This window comes from Rhipicephalus microplus, chromosome 6 (assembly GCF_043290135.1).
Source record: "Rhipicephalus microplus isolate Deutch F79 chromosome 6, USDA_Rmic, whole genome shotgun sequence".
Taxonomy (NCBI): Eukaryota; Metazoa; Arthropoda; class Arachnida; order Ixodida; family Ixodidae; genus Rhipicephalus; species Rhipicephalus microplus.
The window spans coordinates 86,053,739-86,075,828 of record NC_134705.1 but is presented as its reverse complement, the minus strand read 5'-3'; the positions used below and the strand labels follow the sequence as shown (position 1 = coordinate 86,075,828).

The 22,090-nt window shown below is 46.9% G+C and overlaps 2 protein-coding genes and 1 long non-coding RNA gene across 5 annotated transcripts in view; 1 reads left to right on the top strand and 2 right to left on the bottom strand.

Annotated features, from left to right (window-relative positions):
* The window catches only part of LOC119167529 (uncharacterized), a 231,338-nt gene that overhangs the window by 2,602 nt on the left and 206,646 nt on the right, over window positions 1–22,090 (top strand). The window lies entirely within an intron of this gene.
* Window positions 8,177–12,002, bottom strand: LOC119170737 (uncharacterized). The gene is made up of 3 exons (XM_075866133.1): window positions 11,677–12,002; window positions 9,461–9,597; window positions 8,177–9,283 (listed from the first exon to the last, which is right to left on the bottom strand). The coding sequence occupies exons 1-3, from the start codon at window positions 11,864–11,866 to the stop codon at window positions 9,179–9,181; spliced, it is 432 nt and encodes a 143-aa protein (XP_075722248.1). The 5' UTR covers window positions 11,867–12,002; the 3' UTR covers window positions 8,177–9,178.
* LOC142765351 (uncharacterized) lies at window positions 13,086–17,175 on the bottom strand. Its single transcript, XR_012884199.1, has 2 exons — window positions 16,627–17,175; window positions 13,086–15,703 (listed from the first exon to the last, which is right to left on the bottom strand). It is a non-coding gene; the product is annotated as an uncharacterized LOC142765351 (long non-coding RNA).

The following is a 22,090-nucleotide window of genomic DNA, read 5'->3' as shown; positions in this document are numbered from 1 at the left end:
TAGTTGCAGTACACAGTGTCAGTTCAGGAAGCACTACTTTCTTGTACGTCAGTGCTCGTATCGTACCATATGTAGTTCCTGAGCCACAATATTGGCATGAGGCTGCAAAGCTATAGCTTCTTTAATGACAACATGCACGAGGAGGTATAGTGCTTACCAGTAAATACTTGGCAGGCATTACCTTGGAATTCAAGGCGACTTTAGGGGTATGTTTTTACTTGCAGTTTGTCACATTGTTTCTGAACCTGTATCTTGAAGCTTGAGTTCGGTATGGCATGACTGGGCACTTACTGTAGTTCCCGCTCAATTGAAATGCTCAAAGCAGACGTGTGTTTTACATTTTCATCTATAAACTAACTTATATGTAATTAAATATTAGCAAACTTTAAACTGAAATAAAGGTGCATAGAGGACAGAACACAAGTAGAAGTAGACATGACAAGTGCAATCCTGTCTACTCCTTCTTGTGTTCTATCCCCTGCATGGCTTTATTTCAGTACCAACTAGCCCCTCAACTGAACTATGTTGATTGTTTCCAAGTGAAGAAAAGTACTAAAATAAGAACTGCCAGATATCTAATGTAATGCATTATGTTCAAGTCTCGTAACACTCTGCCACCTGTTATACAATACCATAGTTTATAATGAGTTCTGACATGACACTTATGCACTGTACACTTTAACACACTTCGGTCAGACCCCGCTGCTCAAACAACAGCGTCTTGGCAGACTCACACGCTTCAACTTCAGGCTTGGCCCTGCAATGCTTGAAAGGTCTTGAAGTGGTACATTTCAAATTTTCGTTGACCAGTCGACCTGTGTGGGGTGTGTTGTGATGTTCAGGATGACTGACAGATTCATTGAGAATACAGAGATATGTGATATAAGGAACAAGCAACCGTTTAATTAGAAAGAGGGCAATGGCAAGAGACACACAGTTAACTAAGAGGAAACAAAAATATGTGCAATGAAAGAAAGAATGGCACCAGAAACCACACTGAATAACTACAGATACAAAATACAGACAACGGGGTAGGTTAATAAAATAGAGGATTGACTTGAAAATAAATGCAGAGAAAGAAACACTGTGCTTATACTGCAGAGCTTCTCGTGCAACTCAAATGCAAAGTTGGCTAAATAAAATAGCAACAAAAAATAAAACACTTAAAAGACAGTGAAGCTGGTCGATTCTCAAGTTTTTAGAAGGTTTTTGCAGATGTGACAGGCGTGCCCAAATTCCGTGCTCAGAAACTCTTGACGAAACCAGTTATCCGCTGAATCAGTACTCTGCTGGACCCTGCCATAGAAGCTCTCATCCACATGCAGGCCGGGCACGTACTCGCAAGGGTTTCTGTATGTATTCCCTTTGCCAAGCAGCACACCTTGGCTCTTCCGCTTAATGGCGAAACTTGGTAGCAGCCTCTTCGGCTTGATGTCTGAACATATTCCCACTTCGCGGCACGTTGTCATTCTTTATATGTGGCTTCTTCTTCCGAAGTTGATTTATTTACGTCTACCCATGGCGAAAGCAAAGATTCAGCACATGACGACATGGCTCCTGCTGGTACAATGTGGTGACAAGTCAGTGCGCAGGAACGGTCATGCTTAGTATCAAGGCAGGTGCGCACAGCTTCGTGAAGGTTGTGGGCGATGTGCAGATGGCCTGGTTGCCATGGCTATGCTAGGCGACATCATAGCGAGGCAATGTTTTTGATCGACAAGCACTGTTTTGTGGATAGCTCGAACAGCTCTGCTGTTAAAATTTCAATAAAAGGTTCCTCACAGACCATGCCAGCTTAAAAGAGTGTGAATACGAGCCAGTTGGTACGTATCTATAGTTAAAAATAGCGCGAAGTAGACGCGGACAAGAATTGACACAGGACCGCGCTGCCTGTGTGAATTCTTGTCCGTGTCTACTTCGCGCTGTTTTTAACCATGCCAGCTTACAGTACTCGTAGACGAATCGACGTGGTGCCCGCCGCTCGACTCTCTTGCCAGCTTCTGTAGACGAGGATTCCCGACGGGACAGTCAACTCTATTCGTTGCACAGGACACTCCACACTCGCTGCCTACTTGTGACACCGATGACCACACTCTTCACTGGTTCAAAGACAACTGCCAAAGCAGCCAAAAATTCTTCCCTGGCTTGTGCATCTCTATCGTAGGTGCACTCCCCCAACACATTCCATTTGTTGCAGCTGTGAGAAAGTCCCGGAGGTGCCGATTACCCAAAGCCAGCCATGGGAAGTTTCTTTTCCAACAAGTCGCCCTTCCCTCGACGAAGGGTCCATCGCGGTGAAGCAGTGGTTATGGTGCTCGGCTGTTGACCCGAAGGTCGCGGGTTCGATCCCGACTGCAGCGGTCGCATTTTGATGGAGGCTAAATGGTAGAGGACAGTGCTGTGTGATGTCATTGCATGTTAAAGAATACCAGATGGTTGAAATTTCCGCAGCCCTCCTCTACGACGCCTCTCCTAATCATATCATGGTTTTGGGATGTAAAACCTCAGATATTATTATCCCTCGATGAAGGGGTGCACGCGCGAGCATCAGACGTTTATGGTGCAACGTTAAATGTTGCTCTAAGTTCGCTGGCTTGCTTGCCTACTCTGCCTCTTGTTTTCCAGCTCTCCGCATGGCGTCTTGCATGCTGGAGTGCTTTTAGGCGGATTCGTTTTGCTTGTTGTGTAGTGCTTGCCTGGCCAGAGCAACCCTTTGTCGGAGATCCACGAATGACTAAGCCACTACTTGAACTCTCACACCCACTTCTCAGAATGTTGTATGCTTGAAGCATCAGCTCATGTGCCTCCTTTCTCTTTCTTTCATCTTTGCAGTAGATGACAACACTTGTAATTTTGTGGGCTGTGTCTGTGATCATTCTCCTGGATAACTTGCTAGTTTCCCGGATTTTCTTTGGCAGTTCAGCAACACATTCCTCTTCTGAGGGCACCTGCAAAATGTTGTCATCTGTGCCTTCGGTAGAGAGTGCCGGTAAAATGCACCCACTTTCTGGTGTGCTGAGAATGTTGCTGTGCAAACTTAGCATTGGGCCTTCAATGTATTCTCTTGGGAGCTGTTCAAATGACCATTCTTTGAAAAACCGAAAAATTGCACAGAAGTGCTTGCATGGCAATTTATGTTGAAGAAAATCCTGGCAGGTACACTGTGGTGTATGGAAGTTTACCGTGTGTAGCAAGCCTGGATTGCTTGACTTCACAGAAAAAACGCCAGGTTCAGTAAATACAGCAACATCTTCAGGCTCATAGTCTAAGGCTGTGTTGATACGAGCCATGATATGCCTTATTACTTTTGGAGGTCTGTTATGCAGGTACTTTGGCACATATTCATGGTACTTGCGGTACATTGCCGATCTTTCTACATTCTGCTGAATAAAGACGCTTTGTCTCTCTGGAAGAAACTTTTTCACCACTACTGTAATAAGGCTCGAAAGGCTCCTTCTCCCGTGACTCCACCTCAGGTAATGCTCCTTGAGGATGCGGTTCTGTGTCTCTGTTCCGTTGTTTGTTGTAACGACGACACCAAACTTCATTCTGTGGTATTGAACCCACATCTTGGCTGCTGGCATCCACTGCGTTTCAAAGTAGCTAGCTACTTTGTCGTTCCTCCAAAAAACCGAGTTCTTCAGACATTTGTAGGCCTCGTCAAATTCCTCCCTGCTGCTTGAATTGGCTATTTTGCGAAAGAGACCAAGCAGGGCATCTTTTTGGTCTGGAGGGACATCATTTTCCTTCTTTTTCACCCACCTCTCCCAAGCCTGTTCACGGTGAAAGTTGCACAGCATGACTTCACTCTGTGGGAAGACTTCAGAAATCGCACTTATTTCAGCCTGGCAAAAGTCCACCATGAAATACTTAGGCAAGTACTCAGGATCCCAGCTTTTAAACACACTGAGTGCCTCACTGATGCACGCACTTGTTTTGTACTGCACCACAAAAACACCTGCCACCATGTAATTCGTGGGTGTTTTTACAACAAGGAAAAACAGTGGCAAGCTGTAATCTGTTGTCTTGTTTGTGGCATCAAGGCATGTCACATTGTTGCCATACTGCTTTAGTAGTTCTGCCATGAAGCGAGACTGATAGCAGAACAGCAAGGTCCTGTCGCATTGTTTTGCCAAGGTCTCCTCTACATTAATCTGGTCATCGTCGGCCTCGGGGATTGTCGTTTTTGCTTCACTTGTGTAGCAATATGGCCGGAAGAGCACCTTTGATGTTGGTTCTTCTCTCTCCAGTGCAGATACCAGCATTGCAACATTCTCCTGATCCAGATTGCTACAGCGCCCTTGCCTCAAAGATTCCTGAATATGGTTGCGGATGTCTTTGGATGTCGGGTAAAATGCTCTGTAATCTAGATCAGGTTTTTCCTTGCCATTGAAGAGCACGTCCTGTACATAGTAGCGAAGGCATGTCTTCACTTCATGCACAGACGTAATGCCTTCCTGAACGAGGTCATTAATTCTTTCAATAATACTGTGGTCCACCGTCTGTCCATACTTCATGAAGTTGCCAAAGTCATGTTCTGTGTGGCATGACATCTTTGTTATTGTGACGTAAAGTCGCATTTCTGACCTTGGTGGATTGTCTTCATTAAGTTGTTGTGACAAGTTAGTCAATGCAGCAGACTTCAGCATGGTGATCCGGTTCTTCGTACATCCTTGCACTGCAATCTAAGGGCGATCAAGAGAACAAGTTACGCAAACATGTTAAGAATTTTTTCAAAGGCACTTTTCTTGGCAAATAAGTAGCACTACCATAAGATATGCAGACTTTACAGTAATGTCACCGCTGTTAACATAGTGAAATACAGCTAGCATTGTGAAGTGTTATTGCTGCACCTAATTCACTAGTGATCACAAGCATGCCAAAAAAATTGGGGGACCTTTAAGCTTCGCCTTTAAGAGTTGAACGCAACAGCGAAATCTGGCCCCTAGTGCGCACTTCAACCACTAAGTGCATACTTATTAATGTGTGTTGTTACACACACACGCACATAGACGCGCGCGCGATGTATCTATAGTAATGGTACAAGTTTTCGATCTAAAGCACTTCCCTGTGCTAGTCAAGACATATTTCTCACAATGCCTCGCAGATGGCAGCACATTATCTAATTTTTACTGTTTGCTTGATCAATGCCTCCTCTAGAAAGGAGGCGTTGGCTTGATATGTTTTCCGCTAGATGGACATAGTTGTCCATTTTTGGAGCTCTTTGGAAGTTCGTCTGTGTTTTTAGCGGCGATGGCTGCACTATCCCGGCTTTTTTCGAAGCATGGCGTCGCGCAAAAAACGTAGTTTGATGGCCTCGCCAATGCGCCTACAAATTGCCGAATGGGCTCATTTTCGTCGCGACACCTGCCAAACAAAATGCGTTAAGGAGACTCCTTCCACTACATGACATTTATGTAGTGTTTTTTTCCAAAGCAGTTGCAAGTAACATCGTGGCTTTGTGGTAGGACGCCTGCTTGCCACGCAAATGGCCCCGGGTTCGATCTTCAATGGGACCGAAGATTTTTATTGTTTATTTTATTTGCACCTTTCTCGATTTTTCGCTCACAGGCGACGCTGTTACCGACGTCGGCGACGGGATTTATGCGAAACGAGCTCTCTAACGCTATCGCGTTAATATAGTCGCTAGGACATTGTGCACAAGCCTGAATGATCTCCACGAGGTAGATATATGTCGGCCGTAACCCACCATGAATAGGTCTTGTGTTGGCAAAGAGTGCTATATATGAGAGCTGAGAATATAACAAAACATGAGGGCAGTGCTTTTGTGCTATTCCGAGTCCTGCTTTCGCACCATTTACCGCAAGATGCAATACGAAGGTGTGACAAGTATGGTGAAACACTTGAAACAGAGGCTTATTATACTACATCTTGGGTTAGAATATTTATGAAGCTCTTTAGTTGAACAGCATGCACATTGAATGCATTGAACAGAAAACTAGATAATGTAGATGGAATGGCCGCCATTTAATGGATATTCATACCTCAAAGTCTGGGAACACCTCAACCTTCTTAATGTGCATAGTTGCTGTGCATCCCTTCTTCTTTGTGCTTTGGAGTTTCACTCTTTTTTTCTTGAACGTCTCTGCTGTCCAGTCCACATCAGGTTGGCCTCCATTGTCTGCCATCTGAGTGGAAGCCATGCAATGAGCATTAAAAAAATGCAAAAGCTATTCATTGTAGCGTTTTATTAGATGGCAGTAGGGAGCAACTTGTTTTTTATGCTTGAGGGTAAACATGATATAATGCAGTATAAAATGTTCCACTGTTCAATTAACTGAAGAAATTGTTTGCCAGCTTTTTTGCATACATTGGCTTTCTTGAAATACCAAACTAGTTTTTACTAGTTTCTCATAATCTGAACATGTGCAGGGGTGCAATAGCCAAAATAGAATTTGAAGCAGTTTTTGTAGCAGCAAAATGTTGCTTTTGGAGCACGAAAATCAAGATTCGGATTCAGAAGAGCTTGTGTAGGGGCTAGTTGCAACATAGTGGAAGATAAAGGCAGTGCCGCAAAGTTAGAGTGCCGACAGGAATGAGACACAAAAAGTGTATCTCTAACAATTGATTTAATGAAACAAAAACACCAAAAAGGGGAGGGCAAAGACTTGAAATTCAAAAGAGGGCGCTGTGGGCAAACTGCGAATAAGCAAACATGAATGCTAAGAGTAAAAAAAAAATTGCATTTATCTCTTGGAAATTAACATTTAAAAAATGCCTTATCAAAATCAAGGTGAAACATGTGCAGCATTTAAAATTATCTTTGTTTTCCTAGAAATGCCACTTGCCTGTCTGTAAGTGCTGTGGACGGAAAGCTCATGCATGCGGTTAGCTTCTCCAGCAGCATACAAGATGTTTCTACAATTGTTCTTTTAATTTTGTCCTTGCTGTATACCAAAATAGTTGTCTCTGAAATTCGGGTTACACTTACAGGCAGAGCAGTGCTGAGCAAGATTTCCGTCGATTTAAATTCTACTGCATAAATTCTTGTGTTCCTGAAGCCTTTTGTTGAGGCACCTGCTCTTCTGTCCAATGTAGGGTGCCCGGCAGGACAGAGGGATTCTACAAACTTCTAACTTGCACTAAAAAAATTTCTTGACATGTTTGATGTTACATGTTGCACCTCTAGTGCCCTTCATTACTGCTCTGCATGTTACCTTTTCAATACACAACACTACCAATTTTTGGGGTGCTGGGAATATCACCTGCACATCGTACCAGGAAGACACTTTTTTTAATATATGTGCTATTGTGTGCATGTACGGTAACACAATAAAAGTGCCCACATGAAAGCACGCAACCCTTGGCAGCTGCAACAGGAGCCAGCTGTTCTGGCCGTCTTGGCGGCAAGGCACGTTAATGCAGACAGCACTACTGCATTGCCTTTGAGCAGTCTTGACCTGGTGTTTTGTCATTGAGTCTGCAGACAAGCCACCTGTCTAGGTGTGGATACAGGGCTTGACAAGCACCAAATGCCAGTGATATCAACAAGGGGTGGTGTCGCCAGTGCACGGACATGCTATAATGACATTTACGCCACATGAACTGCCTCCTGTTCACAGAGCACATACATAGTGTGTGCTTTGCTGGGGGATGTAGGGATGCTCTCGTTCCCTGATAGCGTTTACATGCCTTGTCAGCCAGCTCCCCCACAGTGGTGCTACCTGATAGTGAGGACACGTAGGGCCCAAAGGAATGAATGCCTCTTTTTTGTTCTTTGGAGCGCATTGCATGTCATAAGGAGCTCCACAGGCTCCTTTCCATTGACCCGAATACACCTCTATTTGTGATACATGACCCCAAACTGCATATGCTTGGCTTTCTTGCAGGGTTAAACTTTACTCGCTGCTTAACTGGGCATGGTGAGTCAAACATTGTCGATTCTACAGCGTGTTACACTGACATGCTATTATTTGTATAACTCCGCTAGCGGGCTTGCTGTGTAAAAGGTGCAAATAAATGCCTATTTCTTGGTTTGCACTGTGATGTACTGTGTCCTTTGTTCCTTAAGTGTGTGGAGATAGGTTTGCACGACGCTTAACCTACGAGGCGACCGGGCAGGGACGCGACGTTCTCCACTGCCGCAGCGAACAAAGACGCTGCAGCTGGGTTCGTCGACTCTCCAACACGGCGCAGAAAAGGCACTCGAGGCAGGTTGTCAACAAACACGGGTTTATTAACCCAAGATGCAGCACAGTGCGACAATCATGGGTTTGCGGGCCGTCAGGGTAACTCCCAAGACCGATCATGTACGCTTGCCAGTGGCGCTACGACTATTACACAAAGGGGCAGCAGTCGAGTGCACGAACGAGAAGCCGCCTGCCAGAGCAGCGCGTCAACCTCTCGTGCGGGCCTGAGAGCATCTGACGCGGGCAAGCCCGCGCCAGACAGAAGCGAGCTCAGGGGGAAGGGGGTTGTCACTGGCGGCCAATGAGGACAGGCGTTGCACAGTGATGTAAGCTAGCGCGGTGGCTTGTCCAGACATGCCCGGACGTGTGCCGCGCGCCGGGAAGCCGACACATGGCTCGCACCAGACAAAGAGGCCTGGCGCCACCACCGTGGTCGCCATACTGCCGATTAGCAGCGGTTCCCGGCGCTCGAGCCGCGCGGGGCCAACACACACGCTAGCTGGGGAACGAGGCGCCAAAGGGGACGGCGCGCTCGATTCCCACATTCCCCCCTCCTAAAGACCGAGGCCAGCCTGTGAAAGAGGCTGTCCGAGGCCAAGTGGCAAGGTCAGCTCAGCCGCAAGGGGACTGGCAAACGGGGCAAAGTCCAAAAGGGTGATGTCGTCTTCCCGAAGATACGAGTCCATAGGTCGGCCATGGTCACACTTAACGTCCCACCAAAAGTTCCACCACCAGGGAGAGCATACTGCCTGGAGAAGGTCCACAGCCCAGGAGTAACGGGGTAGACTGCACAACAAGGGCGGGCAGCTAGCCTGCTTGAAGTTCGCCGGTCTGGAGAGGTTGGCAGCCGGGAACGTACGAGGCGTGGCTGCAAGTTGCGTGTGGCAGCCAACTGCCGAAAGTCGCTGGGATGGGGGCCTCACAGGAACGGCAGGCCGGAACAGCAGACAGCCAGGAACGGAAGCCGGAGCGACCACGCTCGGGCCTGGGCCAAAGCTTGAGTGGGCGAACCAGCCGCCGAGGCGACTTTAGAGGCTGTCAGGTGGATTAGGCAGGGTGGAGGTGGCTGCAGGGCCGAAGGCAGGAACGAGACCACAGCAGGGAGGACCAGGGGACAGCTGGTCAGGAACAGGCTGGTGGCAAGTGCCAAAGATCCCACACATTCAATAGTGATAAAATGATGTACATAAAAATATCTTTCAGCGAAATCACTGTGGTCGAAAGAAACTTTTAATGCTGGCTGAAATCACTTTTATAAGCATTCAACAGTAGTCTCATTTGTACACAACAATCTTAATTCATTTACTTACAGAGTCCTCTGATTGACCTTTGTGTGAGTGCTTGTCTTTTCCATACAGGCACCCTTTGTCAGTCAATGATAGTACTCTGAAGGGCAGCTGCAAGTTCAGAGGCACAGCTCCCCGGTTGATGGAGAACATAAGCTTCACTGCAGAAACATTGAACACAATTTTTTTTATTGCTTTACAAATTTTACTGTGTAGCATTCATTATAATATAATGCAAGGTGTTGTTAACATGCTTGATCAGCACAGACATAGTGCTTTGAATGCAGTCTGCTTCTATTTTAGCTCTGGCAATAAAGACGAATGCCCTACGAACTCGTAGGTTGTACCACCAAGGAACGTCATTAACTGTTGAGTGCACTATGTACAAGAGCACTAATAGTGGAACATTCAGACAGACTAATATCACAAAAATGCCATTTCTCAGTGAACAGTGAATTTAGCTCATTACTACATAGTACTGGGAACACTGCAGTAATTGCTACAGCTATGCTACAAGTAGAGAAACTGCTCCAAAACGTGGCCTTCAAGATTATGTATTACAGCGAAAATTGGCTTCATCCAACCCTAAAGTTGGGCCCTGCAACGCATTTCGGGCATAGTCAGAAAACGCTGCCAACTGGTAGTCGGTGCTCCCGAGAACATGTAAACCAAGCATTATAGTGCAGCACACGGCATGGAATTTACAATTCGTTCTCAAAGTCGGCTAGAAACCGCTCGTTCTTCTCTCGACAAATGATGCCACAAGCCCATATGACCATACAATAAACCCAAGTCCACAGCTACTGGCTGGTTTGAGCATCGAGCAGTCACAGAAGCTGCCACAGGCAACGCGATATGCCCGTGCGCTTGCTCACTATCATACTGAAGGTAACCATGTGCTCGAAGAAAAGAAAGCGCTCACATGCGCATGACATAACTTCTTTTTCCTGTGCGAAATTCCCCTGCTTAGCTTCCAGCGTGCTTGTGGAGACGTAATAAGAGAGGAAGTGCCTACAGAGTGTGACAAACCTAACTCCACTCGTACTCAACAGATTCTAAACGCTTTTGTGGCAGTTGATTCGTGAGGCGTGCACCTCTAGCAGACGCTGCCTGCGTTGAACGGTTGTGCAGCGCGAGCGAGGAAGAGGGGGGGGGGGGAGATGCGAGGGAGGGGCCTGCTGCCGGCACGAGCCGAGCGTGCGAGGGAGGGAGAGGAGAGGCTTGCTGCCTGCACGAGCCGAGCGTGCGCAGTGGGGGCGTGGACGGCGGCCGACGCCACAGGTGCGGCTAAGAAATGCTCCGCATTTAAAAGAAAGAAAGAAAAAACGGGACAAGATCGAGGTTCGAACGAAGGTCTTCCCAGTTCCGAACACGACACGTTAGCATGACGATAGATAGCCCGCTGCGCCACTAAAGCTGATCGGTTCGGTGGGTCTAACAGACTGCATATGTGTTGTTGTCACGCTGGAGGCTGGACGTAACTTTAAGACTCGTTATTCTTACGTCCAGACGTAACTGGAACGGCTCCTATCGTTACGTTTAGAAGTAGCTCTTGCGTAAGGTGTAGTTACGTCCAGCCGTAACGATAATCAGCTGCTAAGGTTACGTCCACCGTCTGCTTCACAATGCACACTTGAGTTTAATAATTATCCAAGGCGATTTCCTTAAAAAAAAATATTACGGCGCCCGGGAAGAACTAAAGAAAAAAAAAACGAAAAGAAAAAAAAGTGTAGCACAGCAGCGAGGTTCGAACCAACGTCCTCGCAGTTTCGAGCACGACGCATTACCCTCTGCGCCACTGGAGACGATCGGTTCAGCGAGCCTAACAGACTGCATTTGTGTTGTTGTCACGCTGGACGTAACTTTAATCTTACGTAAAGACGTAACTGCAACGGCTGCTGTCGTTACGTCTAGACGTAACGCTAGACACTCCCTTTTGTCTAATGGTGCACGCGCGTCAATCCCGGAGGTATAGTGAACTATGGGGTTCGCAAAGGAACGCAGATTTTATCCTTGAGAAGCGCGCAAGAAAACACAGGGACAAAGAAGAGATACACACCGGACAAGCGCTTTCTAACAACTAGTTTTATTGAAGAAAACTCAGACTTCTTATCCTAACAGAACTGCGTAAGGTACATGTACATATCACCGCGCTTAGTAATACTCGTGAAAATGGCTAAACAATCACAAAAAAAGCAGAAATGCCCTTAGATTTTAATAATCAACGCTTATATACTTACGCTTTCCTGCCTTATGTAGGTTTTCTTCGGCATGTTTCCTGGAGGATGTCACCTTGAATGACACTCCTAGGCCGAGAAGGGCTCTTTCTAGGTGCTCCAGTTCTTGATCGGTCTTCACGTATCCACGCCAGTTGTGTTCGCCACTCTCAAAGTCCAGGAGATGCGATCGTACGATTGCTTCATCTGCCATAATCAAGCCGCCAACGAACTACGCAGCGTGGATGACGACCACGCGTAGTAGAGTAGAGTAGATCCTAGAAACTATAGGCACACAACCACGCTGGGGGATTCGCGAACCATGACAACAAAACAAGCCTTCCCTCTTTTTTTTTTTTATCACGTAACCTTAGCAACCTTAGAGTCGCTTAACAAGACGTAGTCACAATAAGACATAGCCAGTTGAAGCCGATCGCTTTAACCAATGACGTCATACGTGACGTTGCAACTAGGGTCACGTGACCCCGAGCTGTTGAGGTGCAAATAGACGCTCCCGCTCAGTCACATGACATCGGACAGCAAAATAGGGAAAGTGTCTATTCTGCCGGCGCCGGCCGAATATTTTTTTCATTATTGTGCCGGCGGTCGCTCCTCATTGGCTGCTCAGTCACATGACATCTGGCCGAATATTTTTTTCATTATTTTGCCGGCGGCCGCCCCTCATTGGCTGCTCACCTTACATCTGATGGCAAAATAAGGAGTTTTTATTAGGGTACGAGCACACTAGCGGGAGGCGTGCCGCCGCGGCATGACGCGCGTCTTCGCCGCCGAGAGGTGAAAAGCGGCACGCTGGCTAGGGTGCCTTGATGCCCGCGCGCTCCGCTGAGGGTGAGGACAGCCGCGTCGTCTGCTACGACGGCCGCCATTACGGCTCCTGCCGTAGTGGGGCAGCATGCGAAGCGCATTACCGCTTGCGGTGCTCGCGTATGGTAGGAAAGAAGTACTCGTTGGCGAGCTTTTTTTTTTGGTGCAACTTGGACACCTCTTAGTGCTGTTGTTGCCTAATTGTTAAATGGAACAACGCACGTCATACAAACTGGTGGCCTGTGCTTGTACAATGCGCCAGGGGCTGACATAGACTGAATGAAATGAGCCACGAACTCCCACACCAGAAAGATTCGCGTTAAACCGTTGTCGTCGTTAAGACGGAGGGGCGCATGAACTTTTATTACTACGCTTGCTGAAAGGAATGCAATATTTGGGTCTTTGTGAATCAGCCGAATAGCAAAGGCAGGAATCGCTGTACTTTATATACTTGCGTGTGTGTGTATATATAACACACACGCACACACACACACATTATCTGACATTCGGTACCACCTTCCCCTGCCTCACCATTTCATGCACTGTGCAGGCAGCATACCCGAGAGTAACATGCTTTACCAGTGTACCTTTATGAAACGACACCCACGATTTCAGTGAACAGGCCATTTATTTGTGCGCCTTAATGCTGCGTTGTCCCACTAGTGAAAATCAAAGTCAGATACAAGACAAACCAAATGCAGTACGAAATGAAATGTTTAAAAATAAAAAATGCAAGAGTCAAAAGCGTGCCCACGTGAGCCGAAACCTTTTAAGCATACAGCTTATCTTGGCGTGTCCATTTCTCATGAGAGGTTGACGCCGGCACATGTTTTGCTTGCATGTCCATTGCAACTCCCGACTGGAACCTGCCGAAGGTGAATGCGCAGCCTTATTCTTGCGTACCTCTCTGTGAGCAGTCGGTATATACTGTCCTCGTGCTCCGCGCATACACACAAGCTGCGGCGGTGCACCTTGTTTAGGTATGCGGTGAGTGAACGAAGCGGCGACTTCATCGTGACTACTTTGTCCGTGCACCAAGAGTTTATGGCAGCAAAATGCTCCTCATAGTCTATCAAGGCTTTCATAACTCCCTTGCTGGGGTAGATGAGGTTGCCTCCATCTGAAACGTACTCTTTCAGTGCTGTCAGCGAAGCATGCTCGTCGTTGGCAGTTCCAAGGAGAGCATCTTTGCATTTTGCGCACTTCACAGATGTCAAAATTCCCTTCAAAATAAATCCTCCTTGGTAAAAGAGAATACTGCATTCTGTGGACGACAATCCTTCGATGAACAAAATCTCTGAATCATCGATTTCTTGAGCTTCCTTCTCGACGCAGGCTTCCTTCCCCTGGGATAGCAGGTCCACCAGGTACTCCCTGTCATCAAGCTCGTAGCTGGTCGTCCTCGGTGTATGCAAAAATTGGCTTACGCTCACCAGTCTCAGAGCGCACTTGAGATCGTAGGCATTGGGAACCGGCTTCATAAGCCGCACCACAGAAAAGAGGTTCTCTAAGCAGTCCTGCAGGAGCCTGCTCGTAAGAAAAAACTCATAGCCTTCGTCTCCTAAAAGAACGTCTTGGAGGCGAAGTACAACTGTAGTTGATATGAGTACACCTGCTTGCGACGGTTTCCAATGGGATGTGGCACCCATTTTCATAGTTCTGATGGTTTCTATTGCTGTGTGTAATGTATCTAGGGCTTCGGAGTACTTAGCCCTACTTCTCCGACTCGGGGCCAGTGTTGGATGCCGCGAAGACATCAGTGCATACCATTTTGAAATCAGCTCCATGAACCAAGCTGTTGTTTCTGCTTCCTGTTTAAGAACTCCTTCCTTTATAAGGAATCTGATAGCTGGGGGAGCTTCCCGAAAAAGTTGTACAGCGACACCAACCTTCATTTTGGTGAAGTGGCCTGCGCTGGTGTGCATTTCGGATAAGTTTGGGGCTACCTTCAGTTCTCTTTTAGAATCTTCTTCGAGCACAGCCTGAACATATTCCAAGTTGACTTGTGAAGAAGGCAGGCCATGTTTGGCAACTGTGGCCTCACTCAACGTGAAAACTTCTGAGCTCAAGAGCTGGCCTCTGAGGTTCTTCAAGACGTGAGCCGGATCAGCAATGAAAAAAAGTTCCTTCCCGTCCATGCACGGATGAGGTATGGATCACACCGTGGAAGAATCTCTGTGACTGGAAAAGGCGAATTCCCTCCACATTGCGCGGTTTGCCGAGCCCATGTCACATGTGATTGCGTGAACTCTCAGATATATTTGACTGCACAGCTGTACTAGTTCCAACACATAGTTTTTCAGCAAGCCGCCATCGATGTTTCTTCCGGTAAATTCATATGCAATCACCTGCTTCCATCGCTGGTTAAGTCCGCCCAACATAAATACCAGAGCATGAACCGCAGGCTCTTCAGGCTTCGGAGGAAGAGTTATTCCTCCGAGAAGTGCGTCTTCAGCCCGATCTAGCTCAAACCCCGGCACTATCTCCATTTCATCCAAAAAAAGGACGCAGTCCTTTTCTACATCCTCCATGGTCTCGGCTTTGCATTTCATAACGTCTATCACTTCGTGAAGAACGCCTGGGAGAAACTTCAAATTTTGAATCCTCCGTGCGAGCGTTCTTTTGGATGGGAGAGGATATCCCATTTTTCTCAAAGTTTCATATCCGGTTGTTCCACAAGCAAACTTAATTTGAAGGCCTTGCTTGACAGTGTGCGGAGACCAAGAGTTCCCCAAGCTGCTGCTCCTTGAGAGAGCGCGTACTTGATCGTCGTTGAGAAATTTCATATTTTGCGAAATATTTGTTGCCTCAGTCTCGAGTTTTTGCACTTTTTTCTTGAGACCACTAATGGTGTTCTTGGCTGTGTCATGATGTTGCTGAAGTTCAGAGTACTTTCTTGTAAGGTCAGCAAGCTTCTTCTTCAGTTCTGCTGATTCTGCAGTAGAATTTGATGTCTCACCAGCCGCTGCATTAACTTCTCTTGAATCTGCATCACTAGTGTTCGCTGACAGTTCAACAACGGCGTCGTCAACTTCCATGGTGTCGTGCCCATAACACGATGTTCCTTGCCGTGTAGATTCAGGAACGGCGTGGTTTTGTGGGGTCTCTAGGGTAGTTTTAACTGCAGCTGGATATTGACGCAGACCAGGAGGAGATTTGTTGGTCTCGTTGCTGGAGGGTGCAGGCACAGTTCTTTCTTTTGGTGGCTTTCGTTCCTTAGGCAGTGCTGCAAGCAGAAATGTATGTATTCATGAACATATTCAAGCAATGCCAGTTCATGTCTAGCTTGTTAATTTTACAAATGTAACACATGCAGCAGATACCGGCTTAGTTATTGACGTGAGGAAGACACTTGTCCTTCCCCCGCCCTTTCCACAAGGGATAGGGGAAGGTCTTAAAATACCATAATTAAATTGTGCTCAAAATTTCTCCCCACAATAAATGGCTCTAATTCAAATTGGAGCTTCATATGCCAGAGCTACACGTGTGCACCGTTGTGGAGGGCTCAACTGACATTCGCTCCCTATGCAGTTTATTGATTATTTGATTGTAGGGCTTAACACGCCAACGCAACGCAGGTAATGAGGCGCACTGTAGTGGGGGCTCGTGCATCGTGGATCTCGTATACATAATGGTTTCCGTTTTCCCCCTTTGTAAATAACATAGCCACTGCACCTGACATCCTAGCAGTACACGACCGTGTGCTAAGTAGCGGAAAACTGTTGTGCAGTGGGTCATGCCTGTAAACACTGAAATCCAGACGTATATACAGTCATGACCAAAAAATGCAAACAAGAAATATAAACCACAACACTCAAGTATCGCAATTTTTTTTTACATGCAAGTCAAAGTGATGCAACGTAATCACAAAAACAAAGTTGGGAAATGTAGCTTTCCAAACGCACTAATAGCGTGCCATTATTTGACCGTCTAATATTAGCAGTATTTCTCGATTTTGCGTGGTCTGGTTCACATTTTTGTGTTCGCATTTCCTAGCTTTGTCCGTGACTGCATTTCCAGAATTTATGCACTAATGTGGACGCAGCATATGAGGACCTATTTGGTGTTAGCTTCGTAGAAATCCCAGGTACATAGAGTACTTGCAACTGGTGGTGCTTTATGTAATGCAAGAAAAAAGTTCAATCTTACGTTTGAATGTGAACAAAGTTGGGACGGCATTTGGTTTCAACTTCTTCCAGCCATCCGCACGATGTTGCTCATAGTTGTTCTCTTCAAAGTGAGCCTGCAAATAAAACCAGAATTGGAAATTAACACACTGGCAGAAGAAAAACGAATGTCTGTCACTGTCAATAAACAAGATTTCATGTATGCATTCAGTATGATTCGCAGCAGGAACTAGCAGCAACTTTGAAGCACAAAAAGAAGGAAACTAATTGAGCTCACGCGCGCTTTCACGTAAGCCACTTCAGTGAGCGCGATCATAGACCCAGCCTGCTGTTATAATAACCCTTTCAATTTTCGCACTGAAAATCTGTAAGGATTCCTGAATTCATGTGAATAAAATATTAGTCTATTGTGCCGACAAAGGACCAGGTCTGATTTTATAGCGAGCGTTACAGATTTCGTTCTATCGAAAGCTTTGTACCCAAGCCTCCAAGTTCCCAATGCAATCGAATTTATTTGTCAGGTAAAAATGACAACACTCCGTAACAGCGCTTGTTTTGTTCGTCACTGAAGTGTTCCCGATTCCCAAGTATACATACGACGATACACACAAGACGGGCAGAAGTCCGGCCTCATAATATTACGAGTTTTTCGCAGGAACAGCATGTTTATGTTCAAACGGCTTGATTTCACAAGAGGCGTTCAAATTTCGACCGATCAGTGCCAACGCGTGCACGAATAAACATGGGCAGGCCTCGTAAGCGTTGTGAAATCCCCCTACCACGCACCCGAGCCTATGTTAATTCCCTGCGAGGCCATATGCGCGCATTTCACGTCCAATTTCCTCTTATGTGAATTACGTGAACTCTACGTGCCGTACTCTTGAAGTTCGGCAGCAGTCAGGCGCCGTCAGATTTCCGTACTCGCTCGCCGGCACGCGGCCTGAACTCACTCCCCGTTTTCTGCCCTTGCATATAATTTTCTCCTTCCTCCACTTTCTAAATTCTCATCTGTTTAACTACACCTCCTGCGTCCCCATCTCTTGCCTACTTTTCGTTCAGCTCAACTCCGCCAGCACCCGGTCGACGCGTACGCTGTCGGGGCGAGTTGGCGAGCGAGTACGGCAATTTCACGAAGTCTGTCTTCGGGCTGCGAGGCGGACGGTCACGACAGCGGCAGCCGGTCTCGCGAGCAAAATAGCTGCGAAGCGCAGTGCACGAAATTAACAGCCTCGGGTAGAGGGTGGGAAGGATTTCACAACGCTGCTGCCAAGGCAACACTTTCCCGTGCAAGGGCACTGAAACTAGTCGCAATTCCTATGAATGTAGTAGCACACTCGAGGCCCTTGAACCAGCATGAAATGTTATCGACACGGGGGCTTCCGAAGCCCCCGTACTTGACGCATTTTCTTAAAGCGTGATCTTTTAACACGAGCACGCCGCACAGTACCCTGCACGACGTTTGGCTGTCCTGCGTTTACATTGCGCACCTAAATAAAAAACAACGGCGCCCTAAATAATGCTGACCAGTCAGAATACGACGCACTAAAAAAAAATGTTTACTTACGCTGCATACGTGCGACGTATTAGTCGGTTGCCACTTGTGTCGTTTGATTTTAACGGTCCAAAGAAGCCTTCTTTTTGGGTCTCTTGGAAACCGGTACAACTTCCATCCGTTTCTCGAGTGATTCGAGCACTGCGGCACGCAGCAGCCGGGCATGGTGATGCGGAGATGGGTGCATAAAACTGTAAGGGAATGAACACTGCCCAACAACACCTCACACGCCAAGCACGAACTACCGGCCGGAGGCGCCAAAATGGCGGTCGCGCTGGCGCCGAAGCCGAGGCGGCGGCATCTGCCCTTGCAAAAGCTGACACCACTCTAAGCGGGGGCGCGCGCATCGAGGCACTCTAACGCTGGCCCCATCTGCGGGAGTCACGTGACAACAGTCTCGAGCGGTCTCGCAGCTCGCGAGATTTCGCGCGCTTTTTCGTCGTCTGTTCTGACAACGCCTCCTGTACTAGGAGGAGGAGGAGGAGGAAGAAACTTTATTCAGAAAAAAAAAATAATTGAAATGCAGGCAGTTTGGTCGGGCCCTCAGTCCAGGGCTCCGCTGGCACGAGCGGCTCGCTGGACCTGGTCAAGCAAAGCTATTTGGCTCTGCTTGTCCTCGTCCGCAAGCCATGCCTCCCACTGCCTGTGAAACATGTGTGGTTGCTTCGTGATGTGTGGGCTGTCGATGTGTGTGGGCCTCTGGGTGCACTCCCATGTTATGTGGCTGAGTGTTGGTACTTGTGAACACCATGGACAGGTGTCTTTATATCTTGCGGGATATATTCTACTTAGATGGTACAAATTGGGAAAGCTATTGGTTTGTATGCGTCTCCAATCCCTGCTTTGCTGGCTATCCAAGTCTTTATGTGGAAGCCCATATTCCTTTCGTTGCTTCCTTTGTTGGAGGAGGATGTCACGCGAATTGGAAAGAGGTTCAACGTCGTGGCCTGCCGTCGCTTGGTTGGTGATGCCTCGAGCTATACGGTCTGCCACGACATTCCCTTCCAAACCTTCGTGAGCAGGACACCATATAATGTGATGGTCTCCTGTTATGGGTTTATTTAAAAATTTATACGCTATTTTAGGTAGCGTTCCTCGGAGAAACATTCGGCATGCCGCCTGTGAATCGGAGAGCACAACCACTGATTCTCCCCTGATTTCTGCGTTGGATATGGCTATGGCTATTGCTGCCGCCTCTGCCACTCGTGTGAAACAAGTTTTAACCGACGCCATTGTGGTGTGATTTTGTGCTACAATTGCCACTACATGTGACCCTCTGCTCGCTTTACTTACGTCTGTAAAGACGGCTTCTGAGCTATTCTGAAATGCTTTGCGTAAGGAGTCTGCTCTCGCTTTCCTCCTTCCTGCGTGATACGTCGGATGCATATCTCTGGGAATAGGCGCCACAGTTAAATGTGTGCGTTTTTCCGCATCTATTAGCACCGTTTCCTCGTCACAATATAGCGGTCGCAATGTATATCCCATATTTTCCAGAATTCTTCTCCCATGATAGCTTGAATTGAGCCTTCCCTTTTGAGATAAAAGCACCGCATTCGCATACTCCTCAAAGGTATTGTATATGCCCAATTTCTCTACCCTCTCGGTTTTGGCATTTTCCGGAATCCCCAATGTTTCTTTGAATGCTTTCCTTATTATTGTGTTTATTTGCTTTGTCTCCTGGTTTGTCATTGTCTGGTACGGCAGCGCGTACGTAACTCGGCTGATCACAAATGCATGAACGAGTGCAATGGTTTCTTTCTCCTCTAGTCCCATTTCGCTATTTGCTATCCGCCTGATCATCCGGGCCACATTCGCCGTGGTTCCCCGTAGCCTTTGTAGTGTGTGTGACGTTCCCGAATTTCCTTGTATCCACATGCCAAGCACGCGTATTACATCTGCCTCCCTGATTTGTCTCCCATCTAGCAGTACTGCTACCGGTATTAAGTCCTTTTTCTTTGTGTATCTTGCCCTAATTCTAACCATTTCAGTTTTTTCCGGCGAGCATTGCATTCCTGCAGCTGTCACGAAAGCTTGTATTTTATCTACTGCCTCCTGGAGGGCGTTTTCTTTGTCCGCATAAGAGCCACCCTTTGTCCATAAGGTGACATCGTCTGCGTAAAGAGCTGCTCCTAGACCTTTTATATTTTCCAGCTTACATGCGAGCTTTCTCAGGCCGATATTAAATAGTATCGGGGATAGCATGGCTCCCTGGGGGGTGCCTCTATTTGCGTAGTCGAAGGTTTCAGATGTAACCGAGCCTAAAGAAATGGTAGCTTTCCTGCTTGTCAGAAATGACCGGACATACTCATATATTCGTTGGCCGCAGTTAATCGATTCGAGGCCTTCCATTATCACCTTGTGTGATATTGTATCGAATGCTTTCTTGATATCTAGTGCTAGTACGAATTCGTCGCTTGAACCTCTGTTTGGGTTCGTGACGTCATTTTGCAACAGCAGGAAAACATCCTGGGCCGATACATGTGGTCGGAAACCGAACATATTCACCGGTAGCAGACCCTCTCTCTCTACATAGTCTGCCAATCTAGTCAATATTGTTTTTTCAAAAAGCTTACCCAAGCATGAGGTAAGGGAGATTGGTAGGAGGTTCTTAATATCTCTTGGTTTCCCTGGTTTTGGTAGTAACATGATGTTTGAGTCCTTCCATTCTACTGGAAGGTTTCCTCCATCTACCCATACCTTTTCATTAAAGAAATCCGTGATTCGTCGAAGGGCCGCATCACTCAAATTTCTAAGCATAGAGTTTATTTTGTCTCGTCCTGGGGCGGTATTCTTTTTGAAAGACTGGGCCGCCGCATAAACCTCTTCAAATGTTATGGGAGCGTCTAACTCTGGTTGTTCTTTTCCTGCATATTTGCCATGTACCACTTCACATGCGTCTTGTCCGACATATAATTTCTTGACTTCGTAGATAAGTGCGTCATCGTTACCTTTAAATTCATTCTCCAGAATTCTTAAAGCCCTGTTCGTCATTGTTTTTGTTGCCCCTGGATCGATCATACTCCTCAGGATGTGCCAGGTCTTTTTGGTTCCTAACGTCCCTCTAAGTGAGTTACTAAATTGCCTCCAGTTACTTTTATTTAGTTGACGTGCGTAGTCATTGGCTTCCTGTGACAACTGAGCTATCCTTATCTTCAATTTGCGATTAAGCTTTTGCTTCCGCCATCGCTTTGTGAGGCTTCTCCGCGCGTCCCACAAATGTAGCAGGTGCTTGTCGACTGCTGGGATTTCCACGCTTGTTTCTATTTCTTTTGTCACTTTCCTGTGTGCCTCCTTTATCTGTGTCACCCAGTTATCTAGATCTATTATTTCCCCTTGGTCTCCTACGTTCTCCCTAAATTTGTTCCAATCAGATATTGTTGCTTTCCCCATTCTTCTTGTCGTGGCGGCATTAATAGTTATTCCGAGAATGTAGTGGTCGCTTCCCAAGTTTTCTCCGAGGTGCGCCCATGAGACGTTTCCTTCAGAATTTGTAAACGTTAAGTCCGGTGACGTGTCTTTTGTTAAGCTATTCCCGACCCGTGTCGGTAGGTCTGGTTGTGTAAGTTGGCAGAGATCATACCGTTCAACAAGGTCTACAAGGAGTTTGCCCTTAGGGCTGTCCTGCTTATATCCCCAATTTCTGTGTGGCGCATTAAAATCCCCCATGATAACTAACCTGTCTTTCTCTTTCAATAAACCCATCGCATGTGCTATAATGTTCTCAAAGTCGGCTCGTCTCTCCTTAGGTGGGCTATATATATTGACCCCCACTGTTTTTGGTCCTCCACGTTTTTTGGGCCACACTGTTATTATCTGGTGTTGCACTGCCTCATTGCTCACGTAGCTGACACTCAATGCTATATCTTTTTTGGTAAATGTCGCCACTTGTGGGTACTTTGGGTTAATATGTCTTACGTGCCCTCTCAGATTTATC

Excerpts from the sequence above, each read along its gene's own strand:
- LOC119170737 (XM_075866133.1), bottom strand. The coding sequence starts at position 11,866 with ATGGCAGATGAAGCAATCGTACGATCGCATCTCCTGGACTTTGAGAGT. Across the intron at positions 9,598-11,676 it reads CCTACATAAGGCAGGAAAGC|TGAAGCTTATGTTCTCCATC; the intron begins GTAAGTATATAA and ends ATGTTTCTGCAG. Across the intron at positions 9,284-9,460 it reads AAGGTCAATCAGAGGACTCT|CCTGTTCCTGACCAGCTGTC; the intron begins GTAAGTAAATGA and ends ACTTGCCACCAG.